The 25,043-nt window shown below is 38.7% G+C and overlaps 1 protein-coding gene across 3 annotated transcripts in view; it reads right to left on the bottom strand.

The window, feature by feature from the left end:
• The window catches only part of LOC147062037 (TOX high mobility group box family member 2-like), a 119,575-nt gene that overhangs the window by 87,347 nt on the left and 7,185 nt on the right, over positions 1–25,043 (bottom strand). For 2 of the 3 annotated variants that reach the window (XM_085927699.1, XM_085927709.1), the window contains exon 1: positions 927–1,106. The exons of the other annotated variant lie outside the window; for it this stretch is intronic. In XM_085927699.1, the coding sequence (XP_085783825.1) occupies positions 927–1,031 (105 nt within the window). In that variant the 5' untranslated portion in view covers positions 1,032–1,106. Of the gene's footprint in view, positions 1–926; positions 1,107–25,043 lie in introns of those variants that run through there. 3 annotated transcript variants of the gene reach the window in all.

The following is a 25,043-nucleotide window of genomic DNA, read 5'->3' as shown; positions in this document are numbered from 1 at the left end:
CATCAGGGATCAACATGCATGATTGACCGGGTGAGTGGCAGTATTTGGTACAGGAAAAATTTGGATAGATGGTCAGGCATTGGTATAGACTATAAACTCACTATAGACACTTTATTAGGTACACATGCACAATGTGATTCTGCCTTTGTAAAGATAATGACATTTTTAATATCTGTAGTGGATATGTGTGCATCAAACGGAGAACAGTTTCTATCATTGTGTCTTGTAATGTGGTGGAATGAGTGTCTGTCAAACTGAGCTGTAGCATCGTTCTAAAGGCGTCAACGTCTTTCATTATAGTGTACCTAATGAAGTGGCCAGGGAGTCTCGAAAGTACCTGGCTTTGTTTTGCATTATGCTGAATTTGAGGTAAATAGACCCAGTTCTGCTCCAACCGCGTTCCAACATGACATCTCGTTCCCCTCTCAGTGGCTTTTAGTATATTACAAAAACGTGTACTGTGAAATGCCAAGTGCGCACTTCGTGCCAGCACAGTATGCGGTACGTGTCGCGTTACAAAGCAATTAAGAGTACATTATTGCGCGCACAATCCATTCAAGTTATAAAGGATCAAGAAGACCACTGTGCGTTCTTTACAGCCTCTGCGCCTTCATACCGGAGCGGGACAGCTAAATAACTAAATTGCATATTTGAGCGTGACATGACCATGGAAAAATGCCGACCATAAAGATATAACACTGCAAAAGTAAAAGTTGCACTTAACTTGAATTTACAATACCAAGGGAAAAAAAGAAGTTAAAGCTGTTGGGTGTTCGGGGATAAAACAAACAAACTATAGGGAGGAAGACGGAACAAGTAAAACGCGCGCAAAACAAAAAAAATAATAAAAGCGTCGCAGGTTGGGAAAATGTTGGCGCGTATACTCACATTCACACTCATGCATAGCGCGTTGTTTACTCATTTACCTTGTTGGAGTGATAATAGTCCAGCGAGCTCAAGCAACTTGGATCAGCGGGTAGGGAGCATGAACCCACATTGGCCGGTGGAGCAGGGTAAAATCTCACGTCCATCTCAGGTTGAGCGAGCCTGAACGCATGAAATCACTCCCAGTTTGGAATCGAACTCACTGTCGTCTCGGCAAAAACACACGCACGCACGCACGCACTCACACACGCACACACACACGCACACTAAAGCAAGAAAAGGAGACAATTGGGAGAATATAAGTTGTTGTCGGTGCACTTTCCCCCTTGTTCAGTGCAGGGGGCTGGTGCGCAGGGTTCCTCGGCTTGACAAATAGTCCTTCACTCCAAATACAAATGTCATGGATGCACACGTGCTGCCACAACTACTGTATATCCGGGTATTCCACAGCAAAACAAACCTCCCAAGTTAACACTTTCTTTCTTTCTCTCTCACTCTCTCTTTTTTTAACTCCACTGCCAAACGTCAGTCTCCTCTGTGCTCTCTCACACTGGCTTTGTTATGAGCGTGCACATATTCTCGCACTGGTTCCAGTGCGCAGAAGTGGTTGGACTTCCCTCTGCTATGCGACCTCTGCTGATAATACACGGGAAAGAGGAAAAGAGAACGAAAGAAAGAGGCAGGGGGAGGGGATGGGGAGATTGGTTGGCTGCCTTGGCAACCGTGTGCTCTTTTCTGCAAATGCGCACTCCCGATTAAGAGCAAATGTAGTGTATAGCGCGCGCGCGCGCGCGTATGTGTGCGTGTGCGTATTATGTGCTGCTTCTATACTGGTGTTCCATAAAGGCTCCCATACGGGTTATTGTGCAGAAGCATAGTGCAGGAGGGGTACTCGCTCACTGAGTTCATTCATGTGCTCTTCCAACACATTTTGGATATATGTGTGTGAGCGCAGTACATTATTTGCATGACTTTTTAAAGTAGAATTCACCTGCTGCAAGCACATTTCTCCCGTTACACACTATTGTTTAACACTAAGAGTGGAACCAACACAATCCATTCTCAAGGCATTTTCCTCCCTCATATTGAAAATAATGAAACATGAATCATCCAATTCCAAATTGTGCAACTTCTGCGTGATTTAGGGTAGATGAGGTAGAGAAACAAAGTGGATTTATTTATTTATTTATTTATTTATTTATTTATTTATTTATTTATTTATTCATTTTCTGTAACAAGTAAATTTCCCCGTTGTGGAATAAATAAAGTTCTATCATCATCATCATTATCTATTTATTTTAGTTTCATATTATCAGTAGTTTAATATTATTGTCTGATGTAATTTTGTTTGTTTGTTTGTTTGTTTGTTTGTTTGTTTGTTTGTTTGTTTGTTTGTGTGTTTGTTTGTTGCTGCAGAATTCATTCGAACCCATTCGGTAGCCTCCATCTCCCTTTACTTTTAAATAGCCGATTAAACCTGCAGTACAAAGTATATATGACCTTGGTAGAATCCCAAGTCATTTCTACTTCATGGTTTATTATTTTAATCTTTACATTTAATCATGAAATTTAATAACCCATCCATCACTGAATGCATTTGAATGGTTTTTCAAAAAGTCTTTTTGTATTATTATAAAGGTGTGTAGTAGTATATTGAGGTCCATTCGACTTTTGTGACCTTCTCATTTATTATTTTCATAAGAGTCCATTTTTAGGATCACAATATATTTCACTGACCTTCCATCCATTTTCCTAACTGCTTGGGTCAAAAGGGATGAGATTGTGTTCGAGATAATTCATTGAATTTCCATTAAACATTAGGTTCCTTGCCAAAATCATGGCAATTGTATTTGTGGATTTTGGCTACCTCTACAAATATGATACCTTACCTAATAGACACTTAAAGCAAAGCTTGTGCATTTCATTGCAAATCTCAGAGCTGTCTGAGATGCACATATCTCGTAATAAATTTGATGCAAGACGCCTTTAAATAGTACCCCAAATACAACTGCACGATAATGCACGGTGTACATGCTCAAACAAATAATGGGTGAGCTCAGCAGCCAGTGTAATTATGTTCAAGGAGCTTTAATCTTGTATCGCCATACAGTTGCAAATGTGTTCCGAGCAAAGCCAAAGCTGGCAGAGGTGCATCTGACAGCTCTCCAAAAGTGATGGATCGTGTACCCTTGCCCTGTGATGTGCATGCACATTTGATGTTGAAATGGCCTATCCACGACACCATTGTCTTTCAATCATGTCAAGGCAAAGTACAGAAGAGAGCACATTTTCCGTTGCCTGACATTATTACTGTGCTGTACACTTTGCAGCACAATCTTCCAACCGCCTCCAGCACGCAGATGCCTTGCTCTTATGACTTTGCTCACTTTCATTTAGCCTGTTTCTGGGAATCTTATCAAATAGTTATACAATATAGGGGAACATCTAAGGTCATACTCTAATCTGTATCACCACATTCCCCCAAGACCATCCCAGGGTCAACCATCCTAAAACTTTCATTAATCGGACAGGCTATTTTTAATGGACATTTGAACACTGTAAACAGTCATTCAAGTGTAAGAAGTTGGCCAGTGTTAACATTTAAGAGAGAATTTCCAGTTTTAAAATTGAAAGCAAGATATTTTTCATTTTTAATTCCGTACCTCAGCCCACCCCATGGCCTCAAAGCAAATTGCGCCACCAGATGTGCCTCTCAACTTTTAACATTGTGCCACACAAAAATAGCATGAAGCCAAACACAAAGTAAAGACATGGTAAGAGCTAATCTGTTTATCCTTGACCCAATGGTGCATTCATAATTAGTGGCGATTCTGCAAAAGGGGCAAGTGGATTTGTGCCCTACTAGATCCAGCAGATGTCGCTGTGGTGTCCCACTTGTTATTTCATTTGATCCATCCATCCACTTCTTATTTAATTTCATCCACCCACCCATCCACCCACCCATCCATCCATCCATCCATCCATCCATCCATCCATCCATCCATCCATCCATCCATCCATCCATCCATCCACCCACCCACCCACCCATCCATCCATTTTCTGGACCGCTTTTCAAGTAAAAAAATCAATTTGAAAAATTATTGTGACTTTCTTCGGCTTGTCATTATATCAGCACCCATCATATTTTTACATAGTCATAGTATGTATATTGACAATAAAAAGCATTCTGATTCTGATTCCACAGCACGCATCAGATCACGGACAGTCTGTCTTGCCTCCAACCCACCACCTACACCCCCAGCCTCCGGCCCAGCACACTGAGGGTTAAACACATGGCTCGGTGCCATGGCTTCATGGGAATGGAATGTGGAGTGCTGCGTGTGCACAGCTCCTTTCCCAGCATCCTTCACTGCTCTGGCGCATGCTAATGATCAGTATTATTGAAGCACAATTGATGGGGTAGCAAGCAAACAAGAGAAACTAATTACTACTACGGCTTTATTGTCCTTTAATTACTCAAGCTCTGTGGCAATTAGCGTTGCACAAAGGCGCAGGCCTACTTTAATCTCAAGTAAAATGTGATGCAGATGAAAACATTTGGAGGATGAAAGGTAGATAAAATCATGTGGATTTCGGTCTGTTTGGCAGAAAAGGGGGCTGCCTTAGGTAAAGGACGGAAAAACAAAAGAATTGCTGAGGGTTGAGCTCATTTTGACCCAGAATGAGTCATCGCAACAAGAAATAACATATGCCAACCAGCATTAATAAAGAGCAGTACCATAAAATTGTAGCACTACAGGTGTGAATTGTACTTTTTAAAATTTTCATCTCCTGTGATGAATAAAAATAATTACAAGATAGATTTAACTGGCAGCTTCCAAGGGTGGTTAAATGCATTAGGTGTGACAATGGCATAATCGGAAGCTAAAGAAGCCAAGCTAATGAATGCTACATGATAACTTTCAACATCAAACATCCTGAAGTACAATCATGTTTGTGGAGCTGCACAGAACAAACAGGAATGGTCACAGATATTGCCCCTTTTGAGCTGAGTGCCCATGGCGATGCTGAGATAGGAGGGGCAAAGGAGTCAGTGCATTTCGTGTGTGTGGGCGCAAGGAAAATCAAAAATGAAGCATTTGCCGGCGGATTGTGCTGCATATAGTTGCGCACAACATTATGAAATTACGACAAGGGAAGTGGGAGTTACATTCCATGCGTTTTCCAAAGTTAAACACATCTAGGAGCTTCATGTTCTGTGTGGATAGTGCACATTTTGTCAGTGACAAAAAAAGTTAAATCATTAAAATCGATTCAGAAATGAGCATGTTACGAGTGAGGGCCGCCGCAAAAACTGCCCCATCATTTTTGTAGAGGTGCAATGGCCTCGTTAGTGTATTTGGGAATTTGGCAGACAGCTCTGCACCATCCTGGGTATTCCGGTGGTTGCTCAAACTCTGTCTACTGGCGCAGGTAGTGTAATGCAATTTTGGTGAATTTGATCAGGGTGCAGGCAGACAGATTCTGAGCTCTGCAAATATGTGGTGTATATTTCATTCAGAAAGATGACAACAGCATCATTGAAGAAATCAAATCAATGAAACCATACTTATTATTATTATTATTATTATTATTATTATTATTATTATTATTATTATCAGACTTAGACTCAACTTTATCTATTCCTGGGGATTACTCACTCAGGAAATTCTGGTTCCAGTAGAAAAACACAGAAAAACAGACCAAAATAGAATAGTGCACATGAGTAACAAAGAGTTGAGCAATAAATACACTGAGTAATAAATGAAGTGTCGAGTAATAAATAAAGTAATGAACAAGCATTGACGGTCATCCCCCGGTCCTATCGTCACATTACTCCAACTAAGACGTTATGCAGTTTGATAGCTTGAGGAGCAAAGAAAACTATTATTATTATCTTTATTATATATTTAAAATCCCCCACTTTGCCTCGGAACAGGTATGGGAGGATGGAGGGCATTTTGATGACTTGAGGAACAAAGACAATTATTATTATTATCTTAATTATATATTTAAAATCCTCCACCGCGCCTCGGTATAGCTATGGAAGGATGGCGGGCACTCACGATCACAAACAATAGAGTAAGGAGGAAATGCCCAAGAAATTATCCTCACCACCTTTACATCTTCTGTCAGTGTATATATCTATATCTATATCTATATCTATATCTGTCTGTCTGTCTGTGCGTGTGTGTGTGTGTGTGTGTGCGTGTGTGTGTGTGTGTGTGTGTGTGTGTGTGTGTGTGTGTGTGTGTGTCGAAAGAGGGCGAGAGAGAGCGAAAGAGAGAGAGAGAGAGAGAGAGAGAGAGAGAGAGAGAGAGAGAGAGAGAGAGAGAGAGAGAGAGAGAGAGAGAGAGAGAGAGAGAGAGAGAGAGAGAGAGAGAGAGATTTTGACAAGAAATCAAGACAATTATTCTAATCTCGTCACGTGAACTATGCCGTGAAAGGTAAATATGATGAATACAAATTATCCCATCATGCTAAAAACTGTCTTATAACACAGCTTGTGTCTGCATGCTTTACTGGCCTTTGGGTCTTGACAAGCTTAAAATATAAAGTACGTTTCATTTGACATTTCTTTGGTTGTTTTTGAAATTGACATCCCGAGAAAATAAAGTGATGTATGTAATGCACAACGAGAAGTTGTGCTTGTTATTTGTCATGCACCACCTGTCCGTGGTGACTATGACTGCAAAACTGAGAGCCTTCAGGGCATTTAAAACTCAATTTAACTCAGGGGCAAGATAAATGTCAAGGATTTTTCATTTACTCAGAATAATTTTATTAAATGTCAGCGGACCTCATGACTTCAATAAATGTAGTCATGTAATGTAGAAAGTATAATTTGGCGTTTGGGCAGGAGAGAGAGACAAAAAATATATATATATATATATATACGTATATATATATATATATATATATATATATATACACGCAGACTCACACACACACACACACACACACACACACACACACACACACACACACACACACACACACACACACACACACACACACACAATATATATATACACGTACCCCAAGCGTATGAATAATTTTAGGCATTACTCTACAGTATCTAGTCTATTTACAAAAGGCATAGGCCAACAGTAAAGCCAAAACTAATCATACCCACCCAGCATTGAGTCTGCTGGAAGAGACAAGAATAGGCAAGGAATGTACCTAACTCACTGGTTCTTAACCTTTTTGGAAGTACCGAACCCCACCAGTTTCATATACGCATTCACCTGTTTTCAAATTCAAGACATAGATGATTTTTACTGGTGCACAAAATAAGCCATGCATGAACATTACCTTGTTCAAAGAACAAAACTAACACAATGTATGAATTCACAACAAATTACATAACTGCAAATCAGTGTGACTGCTGCTGTTGCCTTTGCGAGATATGCGTCATCATAAATATACACAACAAATCAGGTGTGTTTGGACCTCCGCAATGGAGGCTCTGCCGAACCCCTGCGACCGACTCACCGAACCCCAAGGGTTCAATTGAACCCAGGTTAAGAACCACTGACCGAACTCAACTCATGTGACAAAATTTCCACTGTGGTGAGACAAATGGACTTTTGCTTTGTCTCTTATTTAGAGGAGTGCATGAGTGAGGGACTGGGATTAGGCACTGAGAAATATATACTTTCAATTTTTTTACAAGTTTAATGTGTTTTAAGTGAAAAGGAGGGGTAAAACTTTTTCTAAAATGTTTTTGTATATGGGCTTTGTATAGAGTGTAATTTCAACTGACGTCTTGCATTTGATTAAAAAAAAACCCATCATTTTCTTTGTAATTTTACAAGGGACCCTAAAAATCTATAAAAAAATAAAAAAAAAAAAGCACAGTAAACAATCATTGTCCAGTCAAAATTGCCTAAATTAAGTAGTCAATGCTACACATTGACTTGATTCACTGACCTTATGTCAGTGTGACAGCTGCAATCTTATCAACAGCTCTCTAATTCATCACAGGTTTTCGAGTGCAACACTCTGCAAACTCCATTTCGGGCCACCATACACTCCCTTGATGTAAAACATCAATGTCAGTATGTTTTTTTACACCACATCCAAGACTATGACTCCAACTCTATGACAAAGTTTTTTCCTCTATTGAAACTTTGACCCCTGTAACTCTTTCATTTCACTCTTGTAGTAATCCTAAAATATCCCCGATGATGTTTTGGAGGTCACGCCACTGTTTCCCCAAAGGTCAGACTGATAACACTCCCCAAGTGTCTGACATCTGAGCTGTTACATTTGCATCATGGGAGCTTTTTCTTGATTAATTTCATTCTCTGCCCCATATATTATATTGCATTTTGCATTCGGCAAAATTCAAATGGAGGAAAAGTTCTCCGACAGAATTTGATTGACAGTACGTTCTAATAGTCCACCTTGCAAATCAGCATGAATCGTAATCATGGAAAATCACCAGAGGGCCTCTGTGTATTGACTCTTTAGCTGGTTAAAGATGTGGAGACCTTTTATTGCAAAGCTTAGAGGAAGTGAAAGAGGGCTGCAGGAAGATCACGTTTCATTTAGCACTTCACTTTGAAAGATATAGTATGGGCTTCACTTCAATTTGTTAACATTTTATGCAGAGATAATGAACCGCTATCAGTCATTAAAAAAAACAAATGGAGTGATGAGCTGTTGACCATATAGTGAGCCCACTTCCAGAATACAAGAACAATTCCATATGCATATCAATGTATATTGTAGAAAGGTAGGATTATATTTAAAAAAAATACTTTCGTGTGTGTATATGTCATTCATAGGCAGGCGTGTGAATTAGCCATATGGTATTCATTGATGACTCCTGTCAGATGAATAGCATGTTCACCTCTTGGTAATGCCCAATTTTCATGGTATGGACAAAACTACAAGAAGACAAACATACAGATTTTAAATGATTTTCTTCAGATGCCAGACAATTAAGTTTTGCAACCATGCAACCAAGTTAATCATAATCAATGATGCAAGCAAATTATGCAGTTTATAATACTGGCATCAGCTCAAACAATTTCAGTATTACTCTGATTCAGAGACAACACACGGTAATCTTCACTATGCATCTTGGTAGAACAATGCATTTGCTTCTCATCTCCCTTCAAATGACTAAATGAAGCATACTTGAGCTTTATCTGGACTGAAGGACCATGCCTGCATTGGCATCCTTCCAGGTCCTGCAGGAATGTGAAACAAAATAGACACCCCATATAAATGGATTGGAGACATTTTATTGGCACCAAAAAAGCACCAATGCTGAACACTTAAGATATTAAAGGGGTATTTCACCCTTTATTTCATGGAGTGCCAGATGTGAACAATCCACAGACATATAGTATAGGTTAAGAGAATACTCTGATACCGAATTCAATTTACACGCTGCATGTATATTCGTATTACAGAGAACTAGATGTCACACACACGCACACAGGAGAGATGTATTAAACAAAAGGGCAAAATGCACAATCAAGTGAAAGCACAATGAAATGAGTGTTCCACTTCCATGTGGCTGTCTTCAAAGTTGAGTTGTGTGTTCGTATTTGTAATTTAAAAGCTGGTGTGTAGTGCCATTGCAGGTTGTTTAGGCATGCGCTTAAAGCAACCAGGCTGATATTGTCTTTGGGTCATGTGAAAATGGATCTGTATGTTGACAAGGGAAAAATCTAATGCATTGGAATTGGGCATTGAGGATCTCAAATGTTGAGTCAGTGGTTTACAGATACAGTATGAATGATTGTGACGATTGGGATTGTTCCCGTGTATAATCTGCATTTGCAAAATAGATGCATGGATGACGCTTTATGTGAACTAAAACCGAGATTGTGCATGAATGCTTAGAAAATACATTTGAAAAAATACCTCTGGTTAAGTGGACCAAGCACTATATGAAAAAAAAAAAATCTGCATTGTTTTCCTAATCTCCTTGCTTAGTAACTGTGGATTTTAAGCAGATTGGATAGTTTTTACCAAAGGTTGAGTTAATTATTTTGACCCAGTACATTATGTTGAAAATTGGATTTGGGCAGGCTGAAGAGCTGAATCTGGTGGAAGAGCTTCCTCTCATAAAATGTTGGTTGTAAAATTTGTAATACACTGCTCATCTGGTATCCCATTTCTTGGCAGCTTTAACTCATCAATATGGGTAGTTTTTAACACTTGTTGTATCAAATTCTTGACCCTGCGTCAAATCATCAACCCAATACGCTGGATACAAGGCAGGATTGTCTTGGTCTTTGAAGGACCCAGCGCTGGATTGGCTATTTCATACAATTTGGGTTACTTTAGACCAGGGGTGTCCAAATCTTTTACAAAGAGGGCCAAATTCGGTGAGGTGAAAATGTGTGTGTGTGTGTACCATTCAGCTTGGTGTAGCTTTCATTTTTCATGGTGTTTGTTTCCAGTCACTGTTGTACTTTGCATGCTTCGACTGGTGATGTCTCTTCATGTTGAATTTGAAAACAGGCACAGTCTCTGAGCAAACTCGGCAGACAGTTGTTTTGGAAAACATGCCAATTTTTACTTGTCCTGAAAGCGACGACGCTCTTTGCCAACTTTTTTTTTCTTCACCAGAGTCTCCCTTTTAGAAATGGGCTGTAAAACATCATGCAGTCAGGGGGTCATTCTGACACCTAACACGACTTTGAGAGTGCGCTTGGATTATATTTACGAAAGCGTGGCCACAGGTCTGCTGCTGTTTTCTGGTGAAATGTAAAATGGCTTTTTGTACATGTGTATTTTCTGCTGAGGTCAACAGTGCTGACGGGCCACACATGATTAATTTTACGCCAAAGGCTGCGGCCCGGTAGAAATTTGAACACAGGCGGCATTTGACCCAAAGACCGGACTTTGGATCCAGCAGTTTTGAGAATGTTGTGGGAAGGTGAAGTTAATACTCTAAAAACCGTTGGGTAAAAAATAACCCAACATGGGTTTAAAAAAAAAAAAGGGTTATTCATTTCACCTGACAACTAGCCTAAAGATGAATAAACCATAAAACAATGCCAAAACATCGAGTTGTTTTGCATATTATCTGACCCAGATGTTTAGGGTTAAATGAACCCAAAGAGTTAATGTTAGGGTTTTAGGGTATATTTAGAGTGAATGAATGGTCAAAAGAATATTCAAACATGTCTGAGAATTGAGAATTGTGTGAGCAACATGTTATTGTAGTCCTCAAGAAGTTCCACATCAAAAGTGGATGATTATATGATTTGTTCAGTGTGACTTGATGTCAGTCAGGTTGATTTCAGCACCACATATAGTATGTCTCTGTGTCGGACACATGAATAAATATGATATGAAACATAGCACTCCTCACGCTATGGCAACAGCGATAACCTTTCAAGGCTGATTTCAACCTTTTCTCTTATGCTCTTTTACATGCTCAAACACACAGATGCAGCCATTGAAAAGTAGGAGTAAATGCAACATTTCCATTGCTGGTAAACACAGACTCTGGGCAGAGGTACAAGGTGGGATCGAGAGATCAAATCCATCAGATTTTATAGCATGGTGATATAGATGAGATTTCTTCTTTCCAGATCAACAAAGAGAAGGCGGCCCATGAGGACTGTCATTCCTTGCCGTGTCTAACGTGTCTCTTTGTGCACAAGCACTGCAGTGGATCCTATAAGCAATTACAAGCATCGGTCCATTGCATCACCGCTTGATCTCGTGATGGAACAAACCTAATCTTAATCCTGATGCATACAGAAGAGAGCGTCATAATACTATTGCTTTTCTGTTTGTGCAAATAAGAGTCCAAAGGGGGGGGGGGGGGGGGGGACACGCACTGCTTTGGTAATTTGCTCCAGAGAAACACTGCAAAATAAAAGTGCTGTGGAAATAGAAAGCTTTTTTTTAAGGTCTGAAAGCCACAGCTGCTTGGCAAGCGCAGACTGCCTCCTTTTGTCTTTTATCTTCTTCTGTAATGCACACAGGTGCTGCTTAATTCAATTGGAGAACGTTGCCATGGTTTTACATTAATATATTTCCATGTTACCATTTCTACTGTTGTCATGGAGATGATAGGACCTATTTGAACTGAAAGCAGAGATGGCTTTTTTATGGGGGTATTCTCTTGCTCTTCTCTCTCCCTCCCTCTCTCTCCCCTTCTCTCTCTCTCTCTCTCTCTCTCTCTCTCTCTCTCTCTCTCTCTCTCTCTCTCTCCCCCCCTCTCTCTCACTCTCACTCTCTCTCTCTCTCTCTCTCCCTCTCTCTCTCTCTCTCTCTCGCTCTCTCACATTTTACCCCTTTTTTGTACATGCTGAAATTATGCTTACATGGCAACACATTCATGCATGCAGCACAGTTCTTTGTGCGTGCTTTTTGCTATGATGCGCAAATCATATTTGCACTCCGACATGTGACATTGAAAATTATTTCCATTAATGTTCCAGTTGCCGTTGCCCCTCCAATCACCACTCAACCCGTACTGATTGAATCCAAGAGAAATCGAGTACAAAGGAAAATGAGCGGGTTAATCAACTCCATTGGAGATGGAATTTGTTGAAAAATCCAAGCCACAGTGTAAAATGCAAACACTTTTTATTTACGCTAACATCTCATGCAAGACTGGGATATTCCATTTTAAAGTAATTGCATGCTTTTATCAAATCAATATTCCTTCCCGCTATTATAATTGCATCTTTCTGTCAATTTGATGCAATTCCAACAGCCAAACGTAATGCGGGTATATCCAATTTACTCTAGCAAGGCAAAGTCTAGAACGCTTGTATTGGCTATTAAGGCTTTAAGGTTTGTTTTGTTCTTCTTTAACATGCCATCTGAACATCTACCCTGTGCCAATTCAAAGTCACCTTGGATCTTATGGAACTCATTATTTCTGTAATAGACGGATCACTGAAAAAGTTAAAAAAGGGGGAAAAAAAACATCACATAACACTTTCTTCAACTGGCCAAAGCGCCTTAATATGAGAAAAAGCAAACACCTTGGCTTAAAGTTGGTTTGAAAAATGGAACAAATTGATGGTTGAATTTCATCAACAAATGCTGATTTGAAGCAGAGTCAAGTGTGGCCTAGTTTCTGCTGCATTAACATAGAAGAATCATTTAGGGGGAATTTTACACAGGCACCATTTTAGATCGTGCTTGGTGCCATTGTGAAATGAAATATATCAAAAGTGGGTCACAGTATGGGTCCAGCTTTCTCTCAAACACCCCTTTATTGTCATTGCCAATACACTCTAAACTAGAAACAACTGAGATACATGCAATAACCTCACCTAATCCTTTAACACACAACAGAAGCTGCACAATAAGTTTTCAATAATGAATAGATATTGAACATGATTAATTACTGTATTTATTGCAAGTTGGTTCCTATGGATATGAACAAAAGGTATGGCACGATACAATTTGGTCATTTTGCCTTTTGTCATGGTGTAAAAAATGACGCGTATATATGCTTTCAAATCAATGACTAATAACAGTCAATAGAAGAGATGATCTAAATAGTTCCCTTATTTATGTCAGAAAGAAAACTTAAGACCCATTTTTCTTCTTTTTTCTTTTTTTATATACACTAAGTGACAAGATGGTTACTCTTTCTGCACACTGACAGTTCATTCCGGACTAGGGAAAATGTCAAAAATGTTTAGTCACGGCTGAGTGGAGTTAATTACCGTCCTCTAGGCTGCCTCACAACTCAGTGCCACTAATGGTCTTGAGCTACAGATAAAATTCCATTTACAGGAATGTTGCAGCCACAAGATCTGATTTGGCCAATATGAAATATTTACTTGGATGTAATTAAAGTGACAATGCTCATCACCAACTCGTACCCAGGAAGAATGAATTGCCCTGAATAGATAAAAAGCAAAACAAACACTCATGGCGATTTGGATGAAGATGGCCTGTAAATTTACATTAGTGTGGGATTATTGTAATATTGTTATGATGGAGTAAGTGCTGATTTTAAATTGTTATGATGACTGCATAGGCTTTATATAAGAAGAAAAGATATTGTGCTCTTACTGCTTGATGTACATTTCAACATTTCTCTACCAGTGAAAATGTGTGAAATAATTTCTTAACAGCTTCATATGCTACAATCCCTTCTGCTCCAAAAGGAAAATGAAATAACTGGCACTTGCATAACCCACCCACTATAATGTTTGAATGGCAAACTAGTTAGAGTGATGATGGCACTGAATTGGATAACTTCATAATTCTGTTTATATTTGTCTATGTATGTGCAAATATATATATATATATATATATATATATATATATATATACATATATATATATATATATACATATGTATATATATATACATATGTATATAGGCAAAACTACATATAAATACATATATACATAAATATAGGAACATATAGAATAGAATAGAACATATTGAATCGTACATACGTAGAATATGTACCTCCACCACGATTGATAAATAAATACTATCAATTTGTGCAAAGCATTAGGACCCTCTGAAATGGCATCAACAAAGAGACATGCTTACGAGGCACAATTCAAGCAACTAACAACAACCAACCTGTGTATCCATGTGTTGCAATTCATGTAGCTGAAGTAATTGCTGGCGAATGCTGACTGTTAAATACAAGTGACAACAATCTCCCGTATTCTTCGTATGACTGGGCTATCAGATAATGTGGCAAAATGGAAGCCTTATATTGTGAAGAAAATCCCACACTTGAGATCTCAATCACATGACTGTGGAAAAATGTGTTATTGCTTGATGAAACCAAGATTAAGCATTTTGGCGCATCATGCTTTGGGGCTGTTTTTCTTCAGATGACCCGAGGTGAAGGGTATTATGAACAAGTGTCTATGTGTGTCTATGGTGTGATCTGAAGAGGTCGGCTCACAGCAATCTGACAGATATGGAGTGATTTTGCAAAGAGTGGACAAAAATTGCCACCTCAAGATATGCCATACTGACAAACTCCTACCCAAAAAGAATAAGTGCTGTGATATGAGCCAAAGTTGCAGCTTTGAAGGTGTGCATATGTATGCAACCTCATTATATATATTTTTTTAACTGTCTAGATTACAGGTCACAGCAATTGTTGAAAGTGTTTTGAAAATTGATCTTGTTATTTTTTCCCCCATCACAAAACCATACTATTTGAGCAGAGGTGTGTAGACTTTTTATCTCCACTGTAAAAGGTCTATGTATTTTATGGGTATAATCCACTACCCAGTGTTTATATAGTAACTTAATCTTCCTTTATAACATCCCATATAGTCTGAGATTACGTTGCACGATAAAAACACGCAGGAATGCAATGTTTTCATATCCATGCACAAGGACAAGTCTACATGGTTATCACAACTATCCAGGCCGTTGCACCTTCTTATGCACACATACGATCCGCCTATGCAATCTACATCACTGCAGGCAAAACTGAGCAATAAAAGCTCACCAAACATGCAAAATGGAACGATAGTGGAGAATTAAAATGAGTGACTGAATTGAAATGACAGAAAACGCGTACAATTGAAAACCACCACAAGTAAGTGCTGGGAGCAAATGAGAGAAATAATTATTTATTAATAGAAAACGGCTAAGTGATAGCGCAAGCCATTTTTGCACTGTACCTCACTGTACCACAAGCACTTAACCTTTTTCCCAATAGAAAAAGAATGAAACGAGTAAATTAGGGTGTGGGAGCTGTGGACACAAAGATCACAAGAAAAGAGAATAACCATTTCAATTCACAATTTTACAAAAGTGATGATAATGTAAAAAATAAAAAAATGAGAATGCTTTTTTTAAGTTGCTAGAGTAAATTAGTGCTGTAACCAGACTACATTACAACTATAAAGATTGTTGAACTGAAATACCTGTGGCAATACCAATCAAAACTCAAGCTCTATGAAAGTGTTCCAACGTGAGGTAGCTGCCTAATTTAACCTTGCTTGGAAACCAGCTTGCAACAATTCAAAGCTAACGTGCAAAGCAAGTGTGTTCACATGCATGTATCGATGAATTGCTTTACAATTGGAACCATCAGTCCTATTTGCAGAGGTCCAAATCCCCCCCCCCCACACACACACAAGCAGTCACACATACAAACACTTGCATACACACTCACACACACACTGCGCACCATCTTCCTCCCCCATTCTCATCTCCCTCAGCTTGTAACCTGAATTCAGTAGCGCAGTCGACCAATCGATCACAGGGAGTCCTTTTTTTTTCCATCTTGGCAATTTTCCTCTGAGGAAAGGGGGTATAATGTGAGCTAACAGTGTGGAAAATCAATGCTCCACTGGCATACAATAACTAGGAGTCTAGCTGGCAGGAGCATTGAGCTCCATCAGGCCAGTTGGAGCGATAAAGCCACCCCACATGGCCCATCCGGGGTCCCTTCCCAACGCATGCACACGCTCAGCAGTAGGTTAACAGTCTCATTCCCCCAAATCCTCTTGATTCCTAAAGTGTACGCTAGGGAGAGTTCGAGCACAACTCATAAGTAGGAGGATTCCCATTGTGCATATGTACAGTTAAGTATATATGTGCATGGACTCCCGCCAATGCTGCAATGATGTACATGAAGTCGTGACATTCATGTCATAAATGCATATGAATTAAATTTGGACAAAATGCATCCTAACTAATCAGGAGAAGCTTCAAGCAACAAAACAATGATCCAAAACACAAAGGCCTTCATCACGGGGAAAAGGTTTAGGGGCTTTGACTGGTCAAGTCAATCACTGGGTCTTAACCCAGTAGAGCATGCAGTTTACCTCCCAAAGAGGAGACAGAAAGGAGAACCCCGCTGGAAACAAACAAAAATAACAAAGACTGCAGTAAAAGCCTGGCAGAGTCAATGGGTTGCAGGATTGATGCAGTGTTAACAAGTAAGGGTGATGCCACCCAATGTGAAATGTTATTCACTTGAAATAAACTTCATCATGTCTGTTCTAATACTTTTGCTCAACTGAAAAGTGAATGAAGTCAAATGAAAGGTACTCTGTTGTTGTTTAGCACATCTAGATGTTGGTTGGTCGGTCGGTCGGTCGGTCAGTCAGTCAGTCAGTTAGTTAGTTAGTTGGAAGTGGAGCCCACACCCTCTATTATGTCATAAAAACATTTTCACATGAAGATATTTTATGGAATTCATTTACACTTTATTAGAACATGGATGATTGAATGTACCATATGAAAAACTGTGTTTTCTGGTTTTAAACCAGAAAGCTATTTGATATTAATCAACCCCAAATCTTCTGACTCATCACTTCAAGTGAGCACATGTACGTGCGAGCCTATCATGCACCACAGCACAAGTGTTAAAGAAGTTTCAGAGCCAACAATAAACTGGTTGACACATTTCATAACAGTACTGACACATGGGTACACCGCAAGGCAGGGTGCACATGCTCTGCATCTGTGTGTGCATGTCCTTTTCACTGATATTCCATTGCTTCTTCAACACCACCCACACTGGCCTAGACTGCCTCCAACTTGCTGATGTTGCTTTTAGTGACAATAATTTATTTCAGATCTGCTCATATAAGGAAACCACTTCACTTAAATAATATCTTGGAAACCCGGATAAACCTAAACTTGCAAAAAGTAACGAGAACAACACCCATACAGCAAGAGCAGCATATATACGTTGTAGAAGTTGTTGAATGCTCCACTAATTTGACTACACATGGACTGTGCTCTATCCAACTACCATTGATTTCTCTTATTTTAAGACCATGGCCTTATCTTTGCACCCTCCAAATCATTCAAACGCAAATTGTTTGCCAAAATACAAACATATTCAAGTGTGATCAGTCATTAGTCTGTGTAGTGCGAGCAAAGCAGTGAGTGCAAAACTGCCAGTTATATAACAATGTATATAAATTAGTCTATGGTTTTAGAAAATTTTCCATTGAGAGCTAGATATATTGCACACATAGATATGTATATACTGTGGATAATGAAGTGAATCGCTGCTATCTTCATTTAGTGTGTGTAACAAAGCAAGGCTGTCATTGGGAGCCACCAGTCACAGAGCGCCGTGCCAATTACACTTTGCACGATTCCTCCCCCAAATTAGGATGAGCCAAGAAGGGAAATCATTCCTGGCATGACACGGGTCCTAATTATGCATTGAACAAATAGGGGAGAGGAGGAATCATCGACATTGTGGTGTTAATCCACCCATAGACGGAGGGAAACAAAGCGCGCTGACAGCTTTCTGGCATGTAACAGGCCATTTTGTTGTAAGGGGGAACGCATACTAAGAAAGATTATATGAAGGTGCCCAACTTGATTGTGATAAAGCAAGGTGGCCACGTCGGGATGAGAAGCACTAGAAATATGGTCGCCAATGGTGACAGACAAACAGGGATGTATGCTGCGAGTCTTCAATTGCATTATTGTGTTTGAAGAGCACAACTTGAATCTTAAGAATATCCTCACTTACTCACACGTGCGTGCACACACACACACATGCATACACACACGCACACACCTATTTTCAAGCAGCACTTGCAGCACAGTGAGACCCCAAACACACCTCAGCGTCTGCCTCTAAATACTTTGCTTGTTATTCACACACAGCACGGAGCAAATATTACTTTAAAAGAAACTTTAGCTATGTTGTGCATCTGCAAATTTGACTTTATAGGGACTTGCAATGAAATAGCATTACCATAAGCTTGGTGCAATGCATCCATAATAGATTGTTGTTTTCACTCTGCATATGGTAGGAGCTGGATTCGCTTCAAAGTGCACCAAATTTGCATGATTCGATGTGAGGGATTCTGGGATTAGAGAATACCACTCCCCCCACCCCACCCTTCAGCCATAGAAAGGTATCACATTCCCACAGATGGAAGCGAACATTGAGAAACTGCAATACAAAAAGAGAAAAAGGGGGGGGAAATAAAAGCATAAATGCAGCAGCAAGTTTGGTGAGTTTTATCCTGAAACATATTTTTTTAATGGAACTGACAAACATGAGCTATTATGGATTTTCCAGCGTCTAGTGCAAGAAAGCACATACAGATGATGTTTTAAGACATTAAGTATGATTTCTTCTTCCATGTTTGAATTACTGAATAGAAAAAAGAGCAATATAATAATACGTATTTTTACACAGTCGTTTATGTTCGGGTTAGTAATTGCATTGATGTTAGGATGGCAATCATTTTGATTACATTGACTTGCAATAGGTATGTACTGCATAGTCTTTCAGTTATTACTATGATGACAACATCTCATCTGCTTCAGTGGTTAACAGTACATGATCAACAATCCTGTCACACTAAAATGATCACACGTTATCTTCCAACATAGTTTTGAAATTAAAATAAACAAGTAAATCTTTTATTACATGCCTATTTTCAAAAATGTTCCTGTGAGAAATCTGTTATGACTTCCTTAACTAGGCCGGGCTAAGATCCAAAGCCACTTCCAAGCAATGGCTGGAATCCAGCCTCTAGGTTAGACTGTGTGAAACACTATCATGCAGAGAGAGGCACAATCATGCAGAAACATCCACATCCCCCGTGGGTTTGACGCCCTAGCTATCATATCAATGCCAAAAGGTAAGCAGAGCTGCACTGTCTTCAAATTTGGTGACATGTTAATGCGCCAAACACAGATGTGGTAGAAAAGCCAGAAAACATACCAACCTTTGAACACACAGTATAAGTTTGGTCATTACCATAAAGAAAGATCGATTCACCATAAGCCCAACAGTACATGGGGATAGATAGGAGAGGGCCAGACCCTAAAATCGTCCTAATTTCAGCACAACAAGATGGGGTGTGTAAAGTACACATTCATTTTTAACCCTGCGGTTCTTTTCAGCAGTATGTGCAAATTGTGTGTCAGTGGTGAGCTTCCGTTCTAGACATTGAATAACCTGATTATAATTTAGATCAGGATGTCTATCTGTTAAGTGAACACCCACACAAACCATGCATGTAGGATGAATAAGGCTGCTGCATGATTTTCTATAACCCCGCTTACTATGAAACAATGTCAGACAAGACAAAGGGACACTTTCATGTACATATGTGCTTGTCTACGACAGTCTTGCTTTCAATTCTTGTTCATATGTGGACAGGTTTTAAGGACAACATTGTCACTTCGGAGTAGGATCAACATGACCACAACAGGAAAAAGAGAGAGAGGAAAAAAACATGACATAACATGAACAATTAGGGAACGTTATATGACCCTCAACAACCAAAAATATTTTGGGAGGTCACAAGAACTACATTCGGTGTGGAAACCCATGCACCACAAATCTTCAATAAAAACAATTGACGACTACTTCTACTACTACTAATAATAATAATAGTAGTAATAAGAAATAATGAATAATCAATAATAAATCTCCTACAAAATGGCAAAGTGCTTCAATCTGGCTTTCACTTCCTAATCATTTTTGGCCAAAAAAGGGATGAGAATGGCCTCAAATCTTAATTAGCCAAAGAACATCACAATAAATAACAATGAATGTAATGACAATCACACAAACAGACGAAAAATTACAGCGAAACAGATCATTTTGCCTGTTTGAACTCATATAGAGGAAATGTGAGGAATGGAATTTGCTTGCAGCATTTAAAGTGCTGGATGGAGCTTCACATTTTTAAAAATTCAGTAGGAAACTGTCTTTTTAGGAACAATGCCCTAATTGTATCTGCAAAAATGTTCCAGCAATTCTCCTCTGAAGGGAGAGAGCGAGAGTGAGACTGCGAGAGAGAGTGCGAGAGAGAGAGAGAGAGAGAGAGAGAGAGAGAGAGAGAGAGAGAGAGAGAGAGAGAGAGAGAGAGAGAGAGAGAGAGAAAGCTGCTTCTTGAAAGATTTAGCTTGACTCTCACATTCTCTCATTCCACAAACTTTGAAATGTAATTATTTAGATGTTACTTTTTTTCAATCTTTCCTTTTATTTGAAAAACAAAAGATGTTTTGGATGTGTCGTGGGGAAAGGGATGATGTCAGAGGCCAACAGGTTTTTAGGATTTCTAAAAATAATCTTTCTTTCTGCCAGATGACGTCATTCACAGGCAAATCAAATTGTACACTTGGTTTCTTTGGGTCAGAGCTTATGTTCCTCCTGACCTTAAATGGTCAGGTTCAAATCATCAGCTGAGGATCAGGTGCTTGTACAATATTTTGGAGGATGAAGTGCCTACTTTGCTGAGTCACCAATCACAAGGCTTGCCCACGCCTCTCAATTTTTCCTACGGACATCTCCTTCCAATTTCATTTCAGTTAATTGCCCAACCAGGTCGTGGGTGAAAGACTAATCGAACCACCATAAATATTTGGACATTCAGCACAGCTGTTGCGATAATCACAAGTACATACAACTTAGCCACTGTACTTCAGTGGATTTCTCAGGTTTCGGTTCTTACCTAAGTATAATTTATTTTCTCTTGAAATTTGATTTTTTCGCCTTGCATTTGAAAAGAGGGTCTACTCCTTACTTTGCCAAATGGGCTTTTTATTGGAGGTGGTGTGATGTAGAGTTCCAGTAACATTCTTTTAAGAATAAAGTGATTTTCTGAGGTCAGCACAAGATTGTACCTGTCACTGAGTGTGCCCGCAAGTGTGCGACTTTCTGTTGTTTTTTTTGTAGATGAAATTAGGCACAAGATAGGGCCAGAGAGTACTAATGTTTTTTCACGGATCATTTTATCATGTATTACTGTCATTGATACAGAACTTACAATCATGCCAAAAAGAGATTTGAAAAATAAATAAATATAACAGATACAGATTGAGTACTTTAGTCACATGAAAGTTAAAAGGTTTTTGGTCATTTTAAAGTCCCAAAGATGACACTGAACATTATCAGCGGAACACCACAACCACAATGAAAAATGGTGGTGGCAGCCCTATGCTTTGGGTATGCTTTTCTTCTACTTCTGTAACTTGAGCTTCAATTCTAAACTACAGTCAGCTTTGCATGAAAACCTGGAATCTAATTACTTTAGATGTCTTTCAGTGAGCTGAAGACAAATTTCAACTTTCAATGCAATCAATGATAAGCTTATGCATACAGCAAACTTCGAGATGTGGGCGGTTTAGCATTTAACACTTTTCAGTGGAGCTTGTTTTTAGATATTTGCGGTAAAACTCACCTATTTGTAGTTCTTATACTCTAGGAATGTGTAATATACTATAAAAAATGGTGGCATTTTGGTGACAAGTAACTAACTGAGGGGGAGTATCTTTATTTTGTCAGGCAGAAAAAACAATTGTTGCCATCATTGATTTGTTTATTTCTGCATGTACTATATTATCATCATTCATTATAATTTCATTTCCTGCACTGTTTTCACCCGACTTGCCAAAATGAGAAACAAGTTGAAGCAATTTAATCCTGTCATCTAATACAAATGTTTTGGGGCTTTGGATTGGAAATTTTGAGTTTAGCTCCACGAAATGCGATACAGCAAGATTTGGTATCAATTTAATGTCAATTAAACACTTTTGCATGACTGCTGATTCTCATTTTCTCATTTGAGTTCCCCCTGCCCCTTTTTGATTATAGAAATAATGGGCTGCTTAGTTTCTTAATTTACTGTTGTATAATGTGAGTGATGTGGGTGAACGCTGGTGCGACTTGCTGCCGCTGCTCTCCGGTCATTTTTAAATGTTTTTGCTTTGATTTTCTGCAGATGTTTCTTTGCTTTTATACCCTTTTTTTCTTTTAATTGTGTATGCTATTTTAGGTTTGTGCAGCGACCTTGAGTGCCTTGAAAGGCGCCTTATAAATAAAATGTATTATTATTATTATTATTATTATTATTATTATTATTATTATTATTAAAGGGCATGATAAGAAATAAACACGGAGCTTTATTCAGGGTTGAATAACCCGTTCTTGCTTTAATTAAACCTATTGCGATGACTGCCGTTGATGTCTGCCTTTTCTTGTTCAAAGTCACTGAAACCCTTCTGATTAAATTCCATCATAATTGATTGTACTTAATAAAATGCAAGCAATTAAAGTAAAAGCCTGATAAAACCTTGGCCAACTGTCAGTCAAATCTGCAGACATGTACTGGTAAATGTGCCCCTTTCTCTTGCTGTCCGCTGTCCTCCACGGTTTGCTTTCGGCTTGTTTAAAAACAGATCAGGTTTCCGGGGGCGACCGGCAGGAGTAGATGATACTTAATCAGCTAATTGACACAAGAGACCTTTTCAATAACATTTGCCCTATCATGTTTTATCCTAAATAATTAACCAGTTGGTTTATCAGCAGTCAAACAAGCTGTAACTTACTTTTACGCACATGACAAAAAGCAGCATGTACAGTAAGGTTAGAAAGGGCTCTCTTTTGTGCATCCTTTAATCATTACGATGATGCTACATTGGCATATAATAGTAAAAATAAGTGTTTTTTGTTGCAAAGGTGACCCAGGATCACTCTATTGGTGGAGCAGTTAAGACACTATTTATGACAGTGTGTTAAAATAAAATGACCCTTCACAACATTTGTGTACTGTGTCTTTAAATACAGGAAGTTCAGGGGGAAAAAAAACACATAATTGGATATTGAATGGAAATTGAATTTCAGAATAATTTCATGTCCTGGGCTTAAAAAAAAAATTATACTATCGGCTTTAATTTGAAAAAAAATAAACAGATTTATCAAAACTTTAACAACAACTTTTAATGGATATAGATTTTAAGCGTCTCAAATGTTGTGTTCTGCCTGTGACAAGCACATCTTGCTTTGACTTTTTCGCACCATGTCAAAATCTGCTTTCCACTTGTATTCTTATTCAAAGTCCTAACAAATGAATAGTTTTCTTTGACTGTATGCAACCCTTTTAACACTCAACATGCTGTTTAATTGCAACTAAACGTCACTAAACACTAAATTTCTGAAATGAAAGTTAGATTGTGTGGAGGAGGGGGGAGCTAAAATGCGATCCCAATTTCATTGATCAGTAATTAAATGTCTTTGCCCATCATGTAATTACCCATCATTCAAATCATCCTGCATTGTTACTGTGCTACAAAAAGCAGAATGCAGAAGACAATTCAATGGATTGCCTTTTTTTCTCCATGTCCCTTACAACAAAATTCCCAAATTACCTTCAATCTTATATTCGGGGCATGCTAAAGAGGACCGGGAGACAGAAAATAAGGCATATAATTTTCCAGGTTGCTTGTGTTTAACTTTGCGACAGTTACAGACTGAAGGCGTAACCGTTCCTCTCTGTCACGGAGGGGAGGGCAGGGCCACGTCTATATTGTGGCTGCAGGTCATTGTTGGCCTACAGATGAACTAAGTGACAATAATTGAGTTAAGAGGGGAAACAAATGATGTCATGAGTGCACGAAGTGGAAAGAGTCGACTGATTTATTTTCCAAAACAATACATGCCAGAGCAGATCAGTTTTATTGGGAGGTGGGGTGTAGCTTTAGTTCACTACAATTCATCTCTGTAATGCATCGAGGACTACTCCACACACTAAATCACCTTTAACTATGATCCGGAGTCGAATACGGACTCACGAGTGCTGAAATCAAGATATTTCCATAAAGATGTGCGAGTAAAAAGGAAACTGGCACACCAATGAATTGGTGCTGCAGTCAGCATAACCTAATGAAGTAAAAAATTTACAATAGTAGCAAATTATAAAATCGCACTTTATGCTTGAACTAGGCTAGTGATTCTCATACATATGAGTATACATATATACACGTATATATATATATATATATATATATATATATATATATATATATATATATATACAGGGTATATATATATATATATATATTGTTAAGAGTTAAGTTATTTACTCAGCCTGCCCTGTGGTTGGTTGGATTGTATATAAAAGTATCATTGTTTTGATCAGGTCATGTTCAATAGCATTACTGTAACTTTATTGGGTTCAATTCTGAGTGTAAATATTCAATTTTTTTCCTGATCCATCAAGTTAGAGCAAATTTCTACTTTCTGCAGCATTGGTTCTTTTGAGAATGTCTTCCATATAGAAGAAAATTTGGTACTGGATAAAATCCTTAAATGAATCAAAAATCAAATTGAATCGTGAATCGAATCAGGCACTAGTGAAGCAAATCAAATACATTTTGAAAATTTGAATGTATACCCAGCACTAGCTCCTCCCATTCCCTTGAAAAGCAGCACAGGAGAGTCACA

Source organism: Syngnathus leptorhynchus, chromosome 1 (genome assembly GCF_054491065.1).
Source record: "Syngnathus leptorhynchus isolate UIUO chromosome 1, UIUO_Slep, whole genome shotgun sequence".
Lineage (NCBI taxonomy): Eukaryota > Metazoa > Chordata > Actinopteri > Syngnathiformes > Syngnathidae > Syngnathus > Syngnathus leptorhynchus.
The sequence above is the reverse complement of the archived record's forward strand: the minus strand, read 5'-3'. Positions and strand labels throughout refer to the sequence as shown.